This window comes from Triticum aestivum, chromosome 2A (assembly GCF_018294505.1).
Source record: "Triticum aestivum cultivar Chinese Spring chromosome 2A, IWGSC CS RefSeq v2.1, whole genome shotgun sequence".
In the NCBI taxonomy this organism is placed as follows: domain Eukaryota; kingdom Viridiplantae; phylum Streptophyta; class Magnoliopsida; order Poales; family Poaceae; genus Triticum; species Triticum aestivum.
This window is the reverse complement of record NC_057797.1, coordinates 623621950-623640267: the sequence shown is the minus strand read 5'-3', so window position 1 is coordinate 623640267 and position 18318 is coordinate 623621950. Positions and strand designations below refer to the sequence as shown.

Sequence of the window (18318 nt, the reverse complement as noted above, 5' to 3'; positions counted from 1 at the left end):
TTGGTTCGATAAACATTGGTTCTTTACTCATGAAAATACTTTTAGCTACTACACTGCTTTGTCACTCTTCAGGAAATCCCAATGTCTATCATAAATAGCAATGGCCAGCTAGTTTCAGAGGTCTTGATGTGTGATAGGGAATTTATTTTGCTGAAGATACGAAAGGAACAAGACAAATTGATAGATTTACTGGTAAATTACAGAGTATACTATTACGGTGTGGCTTAACCGTAGTCCTTGAGAAAATTGTGCGTCTTGATTGTAACTCTTTAAACTTCGAATAAACTCCATTTTTCCTGCAAAAAAAGACAACCTTTTGTACTCGAATTTAACTGAATTTAGCACTTCTGACCAATTCCTTAAACCTGAACAAAGAGGGAAAATAACTTAAAACCCTTAGCCCCCAATTCATCGTCATGGCCTCCGCCTCTGTTTCCCTCTCCTCCCTCGCTTCCTCCGCCGCCGCCGCCGCCGCGATCTCCTCCTCCCCCGGCTGTCCTCCTTCCAAACCCTTTCACGATCCAAAACCTCTTCACCTTTCCGTCAGACTATTCCCCCGTTTCGCCAAACCTCAGCCGCTCTCCTGCTCTGGGCCGCACGCCCCTCACGCCGCCACCGGCGACGGATCGGGTGCCGGGAACCGTGGGGACGACTCGGGAGGAAACGGAGGAAAAGATGGAGGTGGAAACGATGGCGACGGCGGCGACGACGACTACGAGGAGGCCGAGTTCGGGCCGCTGCTCGGCTTCAGCGAGGTGGCGCGCCTCGCGGCCGCCCGCGGCGTCAAGCTCCCGGCCGACATGATTGAAGCGGCCAGGGACGCCGGCATCCGGGAAGTGATTTTGCTCCGATACTTCGATTTGCAGGTATACCGAATTGCACACTTCTATTCCTGAGGCATAAATCCGGCGGTTTCCTCACCTCTTTCCATCTCCGCAGGCCGCACCGTGGCCACTCGCCGCGATGATCCGGGCCTTCTCAGTGCTCCGCAACAGAATGCTCGCCGATCCGTCGTTTCTCTTCAAAGTTGGCATCGAGGTATGTGCGATTCATCGTTGACTATTTTTGTATCAGAACTCAGAACTGATGTTTTTATATTTCAGACCTATGCTATTTTGAAGTTGGGGTTTCGGACTGAATGCAGGTTGTGATCGACTCCTGCTGTGCAACACTTGCGGAGGTGCAGAAGAGGGGGGAGGATTTTTGGGCAGAGTTTGAGTTATATGCTGCTGACATTTTGATCGGGATTGTTGTTGATATCGCCCTAGTTGGGATGTTGGCTCCATATGTTAGATTGGGAAAGGCGTCTTCGTCAACGGGGCTGTTGGGGAGGTTCAACCGAATGGCTGGAGCTTTGCCAAGCAGGTGAAATCATATTTGACTAAGTTCCCACCACAGTGGATAGATAATATGAGAAGTAAAATAAGGTGCCCAGTTTGTAGTTTCATTTGTCATGACCATCAGATTCTATCCAAGAAATGGAACGAGATAGTGTGGATGGATTCTGTGTATTCTTCTCAATACAATTTTTTTCCCAGTCCGACATGCTTATTTTATGGCCTCTTACCTGCAGTGTTTTTGAAGCTGAAAGGCCAGGCTGCAGATTTACAGTCCAACAAAGAATTGGGACGTACTTCTATAAGGTAATGAATGAATCTTACATCAAAAGTATTCACTCTGAATGTAGCATCATTATCCAATATTCTGTTTTGAATTGCTGGAGCACCATTACGTTGTTTGAATCGGGTTGTTTTTATCCTAGGGTGTTTTGTATGGCTCAGTTGGATTTGTCTGTGGTATTATCGGTCAGGGAATTTGCAATATGATAATGAATGCCAAGAGGTAATGCATGTGCCTTTTGTGCTTTTGATACATAATAATTTTTTCTCCCATTATACTATCCTTTTGTAAGGTCTTTCTGCAGGATTTCTTTGTTGTTTGTTCACTACCTCAGTATTGCCGATGAATATTATTCTTAAATTATGTTTCTCTTTTCTTTTTTTCTTTTTTTTTGAGGGGGATGTTTCTCTTTTCTTGACTTGTGTGATTTTGCTTGGTTCTGTTCATTTTTCAGGAGTGTCAAAAAAACAGATGAAGATATTCCTGTTCCACCACTTATTAAAAGTGCTGCTCTTTGGGGTATGTATATTGTGTATTTTTTTTCATTTTACTACTTATTTTACTTTGACCACATGTTCAGTAATTGCAAATGTGGATTTGATGTCCACTAAAGCGATATCTAACAGCTGAGACAGATAGACATATGATATGGGAGGCGGATTTATAGCACCCGGGTCCTCCACACCCCTATACGAACATTAAATTCAAAAAAATACCGAGAAATTTGAAAAAAAATCTGAGTTTTTGGGATATCAAACCTGAGTTCCCGATCCTGGAAACAGCCTCTTACAGAATTGTAGGAAAAGGCTGCATACAATAGACCCAAAGTTGTCGGACCCTTCTCGGGACCCTGCGCAAGCGGGAGCTACATGCACCAGGTTGCCTTTTCTTTTTTCTTTTTAAACCTGGGTTCCCGATCTACTCCCGTGTGAAATTTCGTGAAAAAATACTAGGAAACATATTTGTGGCAAAAAAGACTAAAAATTCCTATGTATAGAAAAAAACTGTTTGGATGGATTTTTTTTCGGCAAGTATTTCCTTCGCCACGGATATGTTTCCTGGTACTTCTTCACTAAATTTCACACGGGAGTAGATTGAGAACCCAGGTTTGATATCCCCAAATTTCAGATTTTTTTTTGATTTTTTTGGTATTTTTTACCTTTAATATTCGTATAGGGGTGTGGAGCACCCAGGAGCTCCTGTGTACTTTCCATATGATATGAGCATACTTTAATGTTTAATGTCAGTTTCGCTTAGTTTCACTAAAATTTCTTGAACATTTCTCTAACTATGTTAATTCAGACATTCTCCGACAGTTGATATATAAATTGATTTCTTTACTTGCTACTCCTGATTCATGTCATTTCTTATTATTTATGTCATTTTTTTCTGCAGTGGGCTTCCTGATTTATACCCCATACTAGTAGTAGCACATAACATTTCTATGTTCCATTCCTGAACTGACAATCAATGTTAACATGTAGGTGTATTCCTTGCTGTATCATCTAATACACGCTATCAGATCATCAATGGTCTGGAGCGAGTAGTTGAGGCATCACCAGTTGCAAAGGGTGCCCCTCTTGTTGCATTGGCTTTCACCGTTGGTGTTCGCTTTGCCAATAACATCTATGGTGGTATGCAGTTTATCGACTGGGCTCGATGGAGTGGTGTCCAGTAATGGTGAGTGATCCTGTTTTAGTTGTTCATCTTGTCATCTTCTCACCAATAGTATGTCATGGAAAATCAGTTTTGTACACCTATTCGTTGAACATCAAATGCTTCCAGGTGAGTTATCTTGCATCATTTGGAAGGATGTCTAATCATTCCATTTTTGTAAATAATTCTTGCGGACCCTAAGAAAACATCAAATTTTGCGGTATTCTTCAGGGAGGAATTCAAGCAAGAGATCCATACAAGCTTCGTTGTCAGTTTTTCCACCTTTGCTGAGAGGCAAGCTGCAGCCCTGTGGTGAAATTCGATCACTCTGGAGAAAAGAAAAGCGAAGAAGCAGATGATATTGCAAGCTTGCAAGGTCGTCAGACATGAGCTATGAACAGTATCTTTTCAATTATTTCATTTCTGTACCAAGTCAAACACTAGTGTAACGTGTCTAGCGCGTCGTTTAGTTTAATCACATGAGTAATGTGATGTGACTTGACTACCCAAAATAATGGTGTCGGAAGTAGGAAGGGTGCCTATTATATTGGGAAAAAACTGGAGAATTTTTTTTGCGGGCATCAACTTAAACCTCGCTGGCTCACTGGATAATGAAGGAAGTACATCTGCCGAAAATGGCGTGACTGATTCATCGTATGATAGTAAGGGCGTCTCCAACGGAAACCCGCAAAAAACCTCCCGCATTCGTCCGTGGATAGAGGCTAGTATGCGGACACGTTTGCGAGAGACAGTCATCTAACCATACCCGTATACATTCGGCCTTTCGAATTTTTTCTCCTAGTCCGCACAATCAAGTAGCCGCATGTAAAGGGCACAGAAGTTCAAATAGCCACATGCAGCACAAGTCAAAATTAAAAAAAAATATTTTACATCCCAATATTGTTGTCACTTTTCATCGTTCATTGATGCTCAATTAGATCCTCTTTGAGCTGCTTGTGAGTTTGTTTATGCCGAATTTGTTGATGCATTTAAATAAACTCATCAAATGTGGCCGGATTCTGATTTGAAAGTTGGATAAGATCACCCATGTTCTTAAATTCAAGAGCTGCGGTGGCATCGTCACCCTCATCCTCGACGATCAAGTTGTGCATGATCACACAACATGTCATCATCTCTCACAAGGTCTCCGGATCCCATTGTTTTGTAGGTCCACGACCAACTGCAAAATGGGCCTGAAGAACTCCAAATACCCTCTCGACATCCTTTATAGTTGCTTCTTGTCTTTGGGCAAAGCGAGCCTTTTTCTGACCAACTGGGTTTGAGATGGTGCTGACAAAGGTAGCCTAATGGAGGAGCTTTTCCTTCAGTCAGCCTCGCAAACAACGACGATTATTGCAGCACATTGATTCATTGTGAGACCCAGGCATGCCAAAATAAGCGTGCCAAATCCAAAGATTTTGTGATGCAACTGCTTCAAGAATGATGGTGGGCTTCTTGACTTGACCCTGGTATTGGCCTTGTAAAGCCTTCGGGCAGTTCTTCCATTTTCAATGCATGCAGTTAAGAGATCCAAACAAACCTGGCCACCCTTTTGCTTCTAAGAATGCCAGGAGCCACTCGGTGTCTGCCACAGTTAGTTCTCTCAGGTACTGAGGTCCGAACACCTCGACCACGGTAGTTGCAAACCTGGCCATGGCATCTCCGCATGTGCTCTCACACATCCATAGGTACTCGTCCCACGAATCAGCGGGCGTGCCATATGCAAGCATCCGGAGTGCGGGCCTGCACTTCTGGTAACCAGAGAAGCCAATCGTTCCCACGGCGTCCTTCAGAATGAAGTAATCATCATAGGACCAGACGCCATGGTACAAACGATTGAAGATGGTCTTGCGCATTCAAAAAAGGCCGGCAAAAATGGTCACCGAAGAGTGCATCGGGGGCAAAGTAGTCGGCCATCAGTGTCAAATGCCCGCACGCCCTGTTGCGGTTGAGCATGCGATGACCCTTGACCGAGCCTTTGAAATTGAGAATATGCTCCTTCACACGCTCCACGTCTTCAAGGACTGTCTACATCATCGCCGTCTGATCGGAGTACTCCTCGTCCGACTATCATCGGAGGACACAACATACTGCTCGTATATATACTTCAAATCAGAATTCATTGCTACAAACAATGTAAAGTTGTGTAAACTCGTATATTGCTTGATTGGATACAGCCGGATTACAATGTTTATATAGTGCATAGGATAACCGACCTAGGCTAAACCAACTTGGAGTACAAGTCTAATACGAGTCCTACTCGTATACTCTAACATCCCCCCGCAGTGTCAACGGGAGGCTCGATGACGTTGAGACTGGATCGAATATCTGTAAATGGCGCGGTTGCAAGCCCCTTGGTGAAGATATCGGCGAACTGTGCCGTGGTAGGAACATGAAGAACACGGATTTGTCCCAAAGCAACTTTCTCACGAACAAAGTGAATGTCGATCTCAATATGCTTGGTGCGTCGATGCTGCACTGGATTGCCTGACATATAGACTGCAGAAATATTATCACAGTAAACCACCGTGGCCTGATGAAGAGGTTGATGAAGTTCCTCAAGTAATTGGCGCAACCAAACTGTCTCCGCAACTGCATGTGCAACAGCCCTGTACTCTGCCTCAACCGACGAACGAGAGACCGTAAGCTGGCGCTTCGAGGACCAAGAAATAAGATTGTTACCAAGATAAACACAGTATCCTGAAGTGGATCGACGAGTGTCTGGACAACCAGCCCAGTCAACATACGAATAAGCTGTCAATGATGCAGGTGAAGATGAATTTATGTGGAGACCGTGATCGAGAGTTCCTTTGACATACGAAGGATTTGTTTGACATGATTATAATGTGGGACACGAGGATCATGCATAAAAAGACAGGCTTGTTGTACAACATAGGATAGTTCAGGACGAGTAAGTGTGAGATACTGAAGAGCACCAGTTAAACTACGATAAAGTGTGGGATCAGAAAAGTTTCACCATCGGAGGAGAGTTTAGAATTGGTATCTACAGGTGTGCGAGAGGGTTGAAAATCTAACATACCGGCCTTGTTTAAAAGTTCAATAGAATACTAACGTTGAGAAAGAAAAAGACCCTTATGATCACGTGTGACAGCAATACCCAAAAAATGATGGAGAGAACCTAAATCAGTCATGGAAAATTCGTGCTGGAGAAGTGAGATAATGTGTTGAAGAAAGTTAGTAGAAGAGGCTGTAAGAACAATATCATCTACATAAAGAAGAAGATATGCAACGTGGCTTTTAGAATGATAAACAAAAAGAGAATAGTCTGAACGAGAAGGAGAAAAACCTATAGTTTGAAGGAAGGTAGAGAAGCGTTGAAACCATGCACGGGGAGCTTGTTTAAGGCCACAGAGAGATTTTTGAAGAAGACAAACATGATTGGGAGATGTAGAATCCTCAAAACCTAAGGGTTGTTGACAATATACAGTTTCATGAAGAGAGCCGTGAAGAAAAACATTTTTAACGTCTAATTGATGGATTGGCCATGTTGATGAGACCGCTATGCTAAGAATAGTTCGAATAGTGCTAGGTTTTACGACAGGAGAAAACGTCTCATCATAACCTATACCGTGTTGTTGAGAGAAGCCACGACAAACCCAACGAGCTTTATACCTAGAAAGACTACCGTCAGAGTTAAATTTTTGACGAAAGACCCATTTACCAGAGACAATATTTGCATTAGGAGGACGGGGAACCAGATGCCAGGTGTTGTTGGAGAGAAGAGCATTGTATTCATCACGCATGGCAGCGGCCCAGTTAGCATCGAGAAGAGCAGATTTGTAAGTTTTAGGAATAGGAGAGAGATTAGTGGTTACATGCAAATTAAGCTTCTTAATTGGTTGAGAAAAACCTGATTTGGCACGGGTGCGCATAGTGTGGTCATTGATAGGAGCAGGAACAGGGACGACATTGGGTGGTAGAATTGGTGGTGGCGGAGAGGGAGAGTTGTCCGGCGCAGTGGAGGGTGCGGACATGGGCGAGTCTGCCGCGGCAGAGAAATCTGTCGTGACAGAAAGTGGCGTGGCGATGGCGGGAGATGGGGGTGATGGGGGCGCTGCCGCGGCAGAGTAAAACGGTAAATCCGCTGCTGCGGGAGAGGTCGGCGTGGCGACAGGAGAAGGTGGAGGCGCTTCCGCGGCAGAGGAAAGAGGCAGATTGGCTGCCGCGGCGGGATTATCAGGTATGAGATGAGTAAAAATAGGGGATTTAGAGGGAGAATGAGATGGTTTGGATGCAGATTTGGGTTTGTTGTCTATTGAGGTAGTAGAGAAAGGAAAAACCGTTTCATCAAAAGTTACATGACGAGATATATGTACGCGACCAGAAACAAGATCAAGACACCTATAGCCTTTGTGTTCATCAGAGTATCCTAAGAAAACACACGGAAGAGATCGTGGGGACAGCTTATTAGTTGTTGTGGCGGAGATGTTGGGAAAGCAAAGACAACCGAAGACTCGTAGCTCATTATAGTTAGGGTGAGAAAGAAAAAGAGAGTAAAAGGGAGTTGTTTTAGGATTTACACTGGATGGGCGAATATTCAAAAGATAAGTGGCAGTACGGAGTGCTTCAGCCCAGAAATTGGGTGGCATTGATGCCTGGATAAGAAGTGTTCTAATAATATCATTGATTGTGCGAAGAGAGCGTTCAGCTTTGCCATTTTGTGGTGAGGTGTATGGACATGAGAACCGAAGGAGAATGCCGTGTTTGAGGAAAAGGTTTCGATTTGCAATATTATTAAATTCTTTACCATTATCACATTGTATAAAACGAATAGGAAGAAGGAAATGAGTAGCTACATAACGTTGAAAGTTAGTAAAAACAGTATGCGCGTCAGATTTATTTCTTAGAGGAAAAGTCCATATAAAATGTGTGTAATCATCTAGAATAACAAGATAATATTTAAAACCAGAAATGCTTAAAATTGGAGAGGTCCACAGATCACAATGAAGAAGCTCAAAGGGAAATGTACTAGAAAAGCTAGAAGAACTAAAAGGTAACCTACCATGTTTTCCTTGTTGACATGAAATACATAGAGAGGAATTATGAGGTTCTTTATTACATGGAATAGAAAAATCACTAAGTATGGATGACAGTGTGGCACTATTGGGATGACCTAAAGGCTGATGCCAAAGATCCACTGTAGTAAGCATGGTAGAAGGAAGCGCAACAGTGGGAGCACGATGGATGGAGTAGAGGTCGCCGGAGCAATCGAAGCGTGCGATCTCCGTCTTGGTGTTGAAATCCTTCACAGAGAGACCAAAGGGATCAAACTCGACAGAGACATGATTATCAGTGGTGAAGCGACGAACAGAAATTAGATTTTTGATAAGTGATGGTGCAACTAAGACATCACTAAGAAGAAGTGGCTTGGTGGTAGATGGGAGTTGAGTGTGACCAACACATGAAATAGGAGTGGAGGAACCATCACCAAGCGTTATAGAAGAAAAATAGGCTGGAGTGCAATTTCACAGCATATTATTGGATGAAGACATATGACTAGATGCACCAGAATCAAAGATCCAAGCAGTACCTGTGTTACCTTGTGCAACAAAATTGTTCATGGCCTGGAGAAACGCAGCTTGATCCCAGCTCATGACGTTGGTAGAGGGCGGCGCTGGTGGTGGTGCAGGTGCGGGCGCAGGTGGTGTTGCCGCATACGTGGGGAGCTGCATCGGCTGGTAGTAGACTCCTGAATGATCAGTATGGTAGACTAGAGTTGACATGGGAGCACCATACTGTATAGGCGGGGCAGCAGCAAAAGGAGCCATAGTGGGGGCAACATAATAGGCCTGAGCAGGTGGACGAACGCCGAGAAAACCAGGAGTGCCAGTGTGTGGACGCATCCCCGGCTGCCATGCACCTGAATATGCGGGAGGGGCGCCGACAGGAGAGGGTGCAGACCACGGCATGGACCACGCTTGGACCAGACCTGTCCATGGATCATGAGGAGGACGCCAGGCTGGAGAGGCCGATGTTGATGTCGAGGCACCAGTGGGAGGAGCTGGAGGCGGTGCTGCAGGTCGAGGTGCCGGGATAGGCCGCGGGGGGAAGTACATGGGGTTCTTCCCGCGGTAGTTCGGACTCGGGCGCCATCCAGGGGGTGGGTGCACGGGAGGTGGTGGTGCCGCCGGGGCTGCCGCGGCGGAGTTTTGGCCAGGTTGCGCTGTCGTGGCAGAGATTTGGCCAGTTTGCGCTGCCGCAGCAGGAGGGTGAAGAGGCCGTGGCGAGGCAGCGAAGACCTGGGGCCGAGATTCCTTGCGCGCAACCGTGTCGGCGGCGGACTGAAGTAGGGAGCGCACGTCGGCAAAGGAGGGATAAGGCCGTATGAGAGGTATGAAGGTAGCTTGCGTCCTGAACTCATCACCGAGCCCTTGGAGTAAGATGTTGACGAGCTGACGATCACCCACGGGATCACCCAACTCGCGAAGCTCATCGGCCATCGTCTGGAGGCGCTGACAGTAGTTGCTGAGAGAAGATGCTCCCTGGACGGTGTTGCGAATCTCGGTGTTGAGGGTGTTGATGCGAGCGTCGGCGTTGTCCTGGAAGAGACGACGAAGAGCAGCCCAGAGAGCGGCTGCGGTAGAGGCCTCGCGGAAGACAAGATTGAAGATCTCGGAAGACACACGCGTGTAGATCCATTGGATGATGGAGAGGTCATCTTTGACCCAGCGAGGATCATCGAGGCGCGGGACGGAGTCGGCGGCGATGTGGGCGCACAGATTGCAACGGCCAAGGTGTATGTCGAAGAGGTGGCACCAATGATAGTAATTGTGGGCTGCAAGGTCTAGGGTAATTGGGATAAGAGAGGTAACATCTGAGATTGTATCGGCTAAAGAAATTGTAGTGGGGATTGTAGGGGCTAGGGTTAGAGAGGTAGAGGAAGCTGTTTGGGTGGGGGGTGGAGCAGCGGCCATGGCGGCGCGCCACTCGAAGTAGCCGCGCGGCGGCCGAGGTGGGACGGCCATGCCCTAGGACCGAATAGCTGATACCATGTAAAGTTGTGTAAACTCGTATATTGCTTGATTGGATACAGCCGGATTACAATGTTTATATAGTGCATAGGATAACCGACCTAGGCTAAACCAACTTGGAGTACAAGTCTAATACGAGTCCTACTCGTATACTCTAACAAACAAGAAAGGACATCTGTTTTCAGCTCGGGCGATTTTTCGAACAGTTGCCGGGCATGGTAGAGAATGGTAGTTGGCGGTGCGGTCAGAGGATAAGGGGTTGAACGAAGATGGAGGAGAAGCGGCGGGGAGCCCTGCTGGATCGCCGGAGATGACGGAGATACGGATTTCCTTCAGAGATATGGCATGGTGACCGAGGCGGTGAAGCGACGGCGAGAGCAAAAGAGAAAAAAAGGAGAAAATAAAATGAAAAGACGTGGGTAGAAGAAGTCAATCAGGCCGCAACTCGTCAGGCAACGTGGCCACCGCCGTGGCTGGTGCGGCCAGAGGCATCACCGGCAGCGGCAGGAGAGCGATAACCGCCATGGCCAGGAGCATCTTGTGCTGCTAGTACATGCTTCGCCTCTGTTTCGGCCTGAGTTGTTAGCGTACGAGTATATGCCCATTGCGTGTTAACTTAGCATGAATGATCACTTTAGTACTACAATTTGTGATGTATATTGAAGTGGTGCGAGAATTTGGCTTTGCAGTGTAAATACGGTGCAATCTTGTTTGTATACCTCAACAACGTTGAGAAGGTGTGCAAGCGTGGCGTGAGGCTCGTTTCCGGTGACTGGATGTTGGACAGGGGGAGTGTGGCCTGCTCTTTTTCCAAGAAAAAAAACTTTGCTTTTTAATTTTTCGCGTACAAATAGTGCTGGAGCATAAATTATGTTGAGGAAAAACAGTACCGGCGGAGTTTCAAACAACGAACAAACAGGTAACCCGCGCGTGCTCCTAACCAAAATTCCCGATGACGATTCGTGCAGAATTCAGATAAGTCATGTATATATCCTTTTGCACAGACAACGTAAATTAAAAAAATTAACTCAAATGAAAAAGGTGCAGCCAAATAATAGGGGCTCGAACCAGCGATCTGAAGCTTTTAACGCATACGTGATTAACCATAATAGCTGACGAAATTTTCTTATTAAAATGACCAATGTATGTTACGAAAAAATGACTAATGGCTTTTTATATTGAAGACCACTTTTACATATATACTTTAGACTATAATATTTTTACTTATAAGTGTTGCACATGTTTTTTCGTTAATCCTAAGTATTTTATTTCCTAAAGGTACATAAATATTTTTGAAAACATGAAAATGTTTAATACTGCAAGAATATTTTATTAAAAACGTGAGTATTTAAAATTATATATATATATATATTTAACAGAGGTAAATTATTTAAATAAATGTTGGTATAATTTTCTAAATATTTAATGTAGTTTTAAAATTGTTAAATAAATTTAAATAAATTTTCATATAATTTTATGTTTTCACCTTTGAAAAATATTTAACCTTTCTAAAATTATATGTACAATTATTTAAATATATTTTACCTTGGTTAAATGTATTTATATTTCTAAAGAATATAAATGTTGCCTCAATATAAAAAACCGTCAGCCTATGTAAAAAGCAATACTCATCGGGTCTGTTGGTTTGCAGATACCCGCAGGAGGTCGCTGGTTTGAAGGACTTTTTTCGTTATGAGTGACTGATTTATCTCGTATGCTTAAAATGTGCAGTTCGTTGGTTCGAACCTGGTCATTAGTCGTTTTGGTTAGGCGCGCGTGAGGGTTACTAGCAAAAAGATCCGTGCTTTGGAACATGAGAAAAGAAATCCTCTCATATCGCTAGATGGGTGCGTGGTCGGTTGGCAGATTATGAGATCGAACTCTTCCATGAGCAAGTTTATTTTTTGCCAGCTCTTCGGACTTAGGCCATAATGCGCCGACAAGTGGCTTCCTCCATTGGGTCAGAACAGGTGGTAACTAACTAAACAAAATAGTGTATGTGAAATTAATTGAAGCGGGACCAAACAAAGCGGAATGAAACCAAAAATATCACTTCCTTTTAATAGTAGGTATAAATCTGCCGCGTAGGTATTATTGTTCCTCTCAATGTAATTTTTGCTGTTCCTGACAGGTTGGCCTTCCTAGGGCATTTTGTGCGAAAAGAATAAAACCAAAGCTATTTTTTGCGAAAAAGCAGGCCACATGACCTGTCCGTATTGCTCGGTCACTGACAGCTGGCGCAGACGTATACAAATAAGGTTTGCACTGTATTCGCACCGCAAAGCCAAGTTCCTGCACCACTTCAATGTACACCACAAGTTGTAGCACCGGTGGTGTAATTGACTCTTTTTTGAAAAACATATGGACCTTATTCAACCGAAATAACAGATACATCATTTATAAGGAATGGTACAATCTCAATCATAGACTCCTCAAACCAATCAACAGTAGAAGAAAATCTAGCCAATCTAGCAAACTCGTGCGCAACCTTATTGACTTCCATATTACAATGTTCACTGGCTTCCCTATTAGTCAACCTAAGTTACTCACGGTCAACTTCGGTTCCGGGAGACTGGGACCTCAGGCCTCCTAGCCTCACGCTCCTAGCCGCACCGCCGGCCACTCCGGCCGTGGCGGCCACCCTCTCCCTGTTCAATGCGCGTGATCCCGGTTCTCCGCCTCGGATCCTGCTACGTGGCGAGAGCTCCACCGCGGCACCCCTGCTTCGCCCAACGGATCTGGTCGCGGATCCTCTCTCCTTGCCGTTTTCGGAGCGACCACGCCTTCACTCCATCGTAGTTGCACTTGCTGCTGGCGTCAACTCCTCCCCTGTCGAGGCGGATGGGGGATGGATCGAGGTCTCATCCTAGAAAGGCCGGCGCCCAAGCTTAGGCACAGCGGGCAATAGGCCGCGCCCTTCTCCGGCCCAGCATAGGCGTCGAGGCGACTTCAGTGCTGTTGCCGCCCGGGCTGCTTTCTTAAGCCAGTTCCGCCGGAAGTGCTTTCGCTGCCCGAGCAAGAAGCATCGTAGGAAAGATTGTCGTGACCCGATCTGCTGCATCATCTGCAACCACTCTGGCCACTTCAGCCGGGAGTGCCCTCAGAATCCCAGGCGCAACCCCGTCGCGGCCACCGCTAGGGTGCCGGCGCGGGATAGACTTCGTTTTCCTACCCCCGCTGCCTCACCTCCGTCCACCGCCCCGTCGCCGCCCTTGCCATGGAGGGCACCCACGTCGCCGACCCCGCGTGCCGCTCGCGACACAGCTACAAGGTGGTGATGTCCACCCCTGCTCTGGAGCACGCCACCTTCGTCCTCAAGCACCAGGCGATGTTGCTCATGGCGGTGGATGCGCGGTGGAGTTCCAGCGCCATGGCGGTCGGGTAGGAGCTCGAGGCTCGGTTGCGCATCCCACCGCACCTGGTGCGGATCACCAGCCATGACCCGGAGGACTACCTCATCATCTTCGATCTGCTGATCCATCGGGACCAAGTCGTCAAGCTGGGCTCGCTGACAGTCGACGGCGCCAAGTTCTTCATCAAGCGCTGGCATGAAGACGACCACGTGGTGGTTCAGACCTTCAACTACCATGTCAAGGTGGTCATCGAGAAGATGCCGCAGCACTTCTGGTCCGTCGAAGGGGCCGAAGAGGCTCTTGGTTGCCGCGTAGACCGCCTCGACAGCCGCACCTTCGAGCGCAGCCACACCAAGAGCATCGCCTGCTGGGTGTGGGTTTGGGACGTGGGTCTCATCCCGACCAAGCACACGATTTGGCTGATGGAGCGTGGGACGGGCCGTGTGGAGGAGATGTTGGGCTTCTCTCCGCTCGGCCGTGTCGTTGCCGCGCCACCTTCCGGAAGCCGCCATGACGTCCTCATCCATGTGGACCGCATCGAGGACCGGTCCCCCTATGAGCCACGGTCGCCTCGCTCAGCGCAGAGCGGTCTGCCCTCCTCGGACTCCGATGACGACTACAGGCCCATGCCACGGATCATCCCTGCTAGCTCTCGGAAGAAGGGGGTGAAGGATGGCCAGCGCGAGCCGCACCACCACCGCCAACTCGCCGTGCTCGCGGACATGGGATGCCGTGCCTCCCCCCCCCCCCCCGTGGTGGTGGTGGCCGAAAGGACGATGATGAAGAGGATCAGGGTGAGCGCAGGTCCTGGAAGGACACGCTCCTTGGTCGGAGCCCCGCCGGAAAGGAGAAGATGACGGAGTAGGAGGGCTCTTCTTGACGTCGCAACTGCTCCCCCTAGGCAGCGTTGCACGGAGAGCTCGCGGGCCGCCATAACTCCAGCCGCCGCCATGCTGCGGACGCGGGGGCCAGTCTACTCCAAGAACCGCGTCCCCTGCCCCCACCGCCGCCCGCTTATGCTGCACCAGTCCTCGACCCGATCGCCGACTTCTTCGCCGGCGCCAAGAGCCAGCTCCCGCAACCACCCCCCTTCGACTGCATGGCTACTAAGCTGGAGGCCCACGTGGCGGCTGTTATGTCGGCCCCTCTGGAGTTCAACGACCAAGTCAACGGCACCAACGCGGCGGTCGCGGGCTTGCCAGACGCCTTCGGCCCAACCCTGGCCGGCCCAAGCGCTGCGGTGGGCCTTCTCAGTCGCAAGGAGCCGGCCCGCCCCACGGCGGTGGAGATGCAGCTGGGGGCCGTCACCCAGCAGGTCTGCTACCTCCAGCTTGGTGCAGAGGGCGAGGTTTCAGACCCGGATGCTGCCCCGCTGCGCCTCTTCCAAGCCACCAAGCCGCCGTTGGCGTCGAATGCGCCGGTGCGCCATTCGTCGGCCCCGCCCAAGACTAGGGCCACGCCTGCTCCAGTTCACCATAGCGCCGACAAGCTGCCAACCCGACGTCCGTGCCTGTCGCGCAGCAAGGGACCCTGCGGCTGGTGCACATGTTGAGGAACACAGTAATTTCAAAAAAAATCTACGCACACGCAAGATCCATCTAGGTGATGCATAGCAACGAGCGGGGAGAGAGTGTGTCCAAGTACCCTTGTAGACCAAAAGCGGAAGCATTTAGTAACGCGGTTGATGTAGTCGAACGTCTTTGCGATCCAACCGATCCAAGTACTGAACGCACGTCACCTCCGCGATCTGCACACGTTCAGCTCGGTGGCATCCCTCGTACTCTTGATCCAGTTGAGGCCGAGGGAGAGTTTCGTCAGCATGATGGCGTGATGACAGTGATGATGAAGTTACCGACGCAGGGCTTCACCTAAGCACTACAACGATATGACCGAGGTGGAAATCTGTGGAGGGGGGCACCGCACACGGCTAAGACAACTGTCAACTTGTGTGTCTATGGGGTGCCCGCCCCCCTCCCCCGTATATAAAAGAGGGGAGGAGGGAAGGAGGGGAGGGCCGGACCTCTCTATTGCGCGCCCAAGGGGGGGTCCTACTCCTAGTAGGAGTAGGTTTCCTCCTTTTCCCTAGTTGGAGTAGGAGAAGAAGGAAGAGGGGAGAGATGGAAGGAAAGGGGGGGCGGCCCCCACCCAATTCGGATTGGGCTTGGGGGGGGGGGGCTCCACCTGGCCGCCTCCTCCTCTCTCCCACTAAGGCCCAATAAGGCCCATTGACTCCCCGAGAGGTTTCGGTAACCCCCCGATACTCCGGTAAATGCCCGAACTCATCCGGAACCCTTCCGATGTCCAAACATAGCCTTCCAATATATCGATCTTTGTCTCGACCATTTTGAGACTCATCGTCATGTCAGTGATCACATCTGGAACTCCGAACTACCTTCGGTACATTAAAACACATAAACTCATAATACCGATCGTCATCGAATGTTAAGCGTGCGGACCCTACGGGTTCGATAACTATGTAGACATGACCGAGACTCATCTCCGGTCAATAACCAATACGGAACCTGGATGCTCATATTGGTTCCTACATATTCTATGAAGATCTTTATCGGCCAAACTGCATAACAATATGCGTTGTTCCCTTTGTCATCTATATGTTACTTGCCCGAGATTTGATAGTCGGTATCTCAATACCTAGTTCAATCTCGTTACTGGCAAGTCTCTTTACTCGTTCTGTAATGCATCATCCCGTAACTAACTAATTAGTCACATTGCTTGCAAGGCTTATAGTCATGTGCATTACCGAGAGGGCCCAGAGATACCTCTCCGACAATCGAAGTGACAAATCCTAATCTCGATCTGTGCCAACTTAACAAACACCATCGAAGACACCTGTAGGGCATCTTTATAGTCACCCAGTTATGTTGTGACGTTTGATAGCACACTAAGTGTTCCTCCGGTATTCGAGAGTTGCATAATCTCATAGTCATAGGAACATGTATAAGTCATGAAGAAAGCAATAGCAATAAACTAAACGATCATAGTGCTAAGCTAACGGATGGGTCAAGTAAATCACATCATTCTCTAATGATGTGATCCCGTTCATCAAATGACAACTCTTGTCCATGGCTAGGAAACTTAACCATCTTTGATTAACGAGCTAGTCAAGTAGAGGCATACTAGTGACACTCTGTTTGTCTATGTATTCACACATGTACTAAGTTTTCAGTTAATACAATTCTAGCATGAATAATAAACATTTATCATGATATAAGGAAATATAAATAACAACTTTATTATTATTGCCTCTAGGGCATATTTCCTTCAGCGCGAGCTGGGCTTGCTTGGTCTAAAGGAGAAGATGACCACCAAGACGGCTGAGAAGCTGCTGCGCAAGTTCAACGAGCCACTCACCGACGGCGACATTTCCTGCATCGCGAAGCTGACCCGCCTCAACAAGGAGGCGCTGCATGTGGCGGCTTCCATGGCCGATGCTGATGGAGTTGCCGAGGAGGCCGCCGTTTGATCATGCTAGCCCAATGTCTCAGTAATCTCCAGCGGCGCCCGACCTTAAGCGGGGTTGAGTTAGGATCATCTGTAATTCCTATAGGGTTAAGTGTTAGGTGTAGTTGGCGCTGCTGCAATTTGGGGCCTATTGGTGAGCATCAGCGTCCCATGGAAGGTGGTGGAATGTATTTGTCATCGTCGTTGTGTTTCTCTTCGATCAATGAAACTAGTAGCTGTTGGAGTATGCTTAGGTTTCCATATGGATGACAACCAACTGCCCCATAGTTAGCTGGAACATGCGCGGGCTCAATATGCCCGCGAAACGAGATACTGTCTGTGAAGTAGTGGCGGCGCATCGACCAGAGATTCTTTGCCTTCAGGAAATGAAGATCGACAGCTAGTCGCCGGCCCTAGTCAGGGACGTAGGAGGGAGTAGGTTAGCCGACTACGTAGTTTTACCTGCGATCGGCTCCAGGGGCGGGGTGGCCATTCTGTGGGATGGCCAGATCGTCTCGATCGTGTCCCATGCCATTGGGGAATTCACCATCACTTCAAAAGTCAACGTCCTCCGCTCGGCCACCGTGTTCTGGTTAACCGCAGTCTATGGGCCGACGGAGGACGCTCGGAAGGACGCGTTCCTGCTCGAGTTGGCTAGATCAGCCCCCCTCTAGTGATCCCTGACTGCTCATCGGTGACTTCAACATTATCTATGAAGCTAGAGATGAGAACAATTTCAACCTGAACCGGAGTATCATGGGGAGGTTTAGGGCGACTATAGATGCGGCTGGGCTACGAGAAGTTAAGTGTAAGAATAGGAGGTTCACCTGGAGTAATGAACGGCAAAACCCCACGCTGGTTAGTATAGATAAATTCTTCTACAATGTTAGCTGGGAGCTTCTATTTCCCTCCTACGGTCTGATGGCCTCAGCCATGGTGTGCTCCGACCACTGTCCACTGATCCTAGCGCCATGCGACGCCCCGATTCGTCGTGCTTGTTTCTGTTTCTAGTCCTTCTGGCCAAAATTCCCACACTTTCACACAATTGTGGAGCGTTCCTGGAATCGGCCGGTTCAGTAGCGTTGTGCTTTTGCACGGTTGCAGATCAAGCTCAGCCGGGCTGCTCACGACCGGAAGATCTGGAGCAGATCACTATTCAGCGACGCAAAGACACAGTTTCACATTGCTAGCGTGGTAATTCTCCGACTGGACGTAGCGCAGGAGACAAGAACTCT

General features: G+C 48.1%; 1 protein-coding gene across 1 annotated transcript; it reads left to right on the top strand.

Annotated features, from left to right (window-relative positions):
- Positions 1 to 386: 386 nt before the first annotated feature.
- LOC123189855 (protein RETICULATA-RELATED 1, chloroplastic) lies at positions 387 to 3861 on the top strand. The gene is made up of 8 exons (XM_044602360.1): positions 387 to 866; positions 940 to 1038; positions 1145 to 1365; positions 1574 to 1643; positions 1763 to 1842; positions 2075 to 2139; positions 3105 to 3300; positions 3508 to 3861. The coding sequence occupies exons 1-7, from the start codon at positions 417 to 419 to the stop codon at positions 3296 to 3298; spliced, it is 1179 nt and encodes a 392-aa protein (XP_044458295.1). The 5' UTR covers positions 387 to 416; the 3' UTR covers positions 3299 to 3300; positions 3508 to 3861.
- The last annotated feature ends 14457 nt before the right edge of the window (positions 3862 to 18318 follow it).

Bases quoted from the DNA above. Each gene is read 5' to 3' on its own strand.
- LOC123189855 (XM_044602360.1), top strand. From the start codon at position 417: ATGGCCTCCGCCTCTGTTTCCCTCTCCTCCCTCGCTTCCTCCGCCGCC. The intron at 1,644-1,762 runs GTAATGAATGAA...TTTTTATCCTAG, and splicing joins TTGGGACGTACTTCTATAAG to GGTGTTTTGTATGGCTCAGT. The intron at 1,843-2,074 runs GTAATGCATGTG...TTCATTTTTCAG, and splicing joins ATGATAATGAATGCCAAGAG to GAGTGTCAAAAAAACAGATG.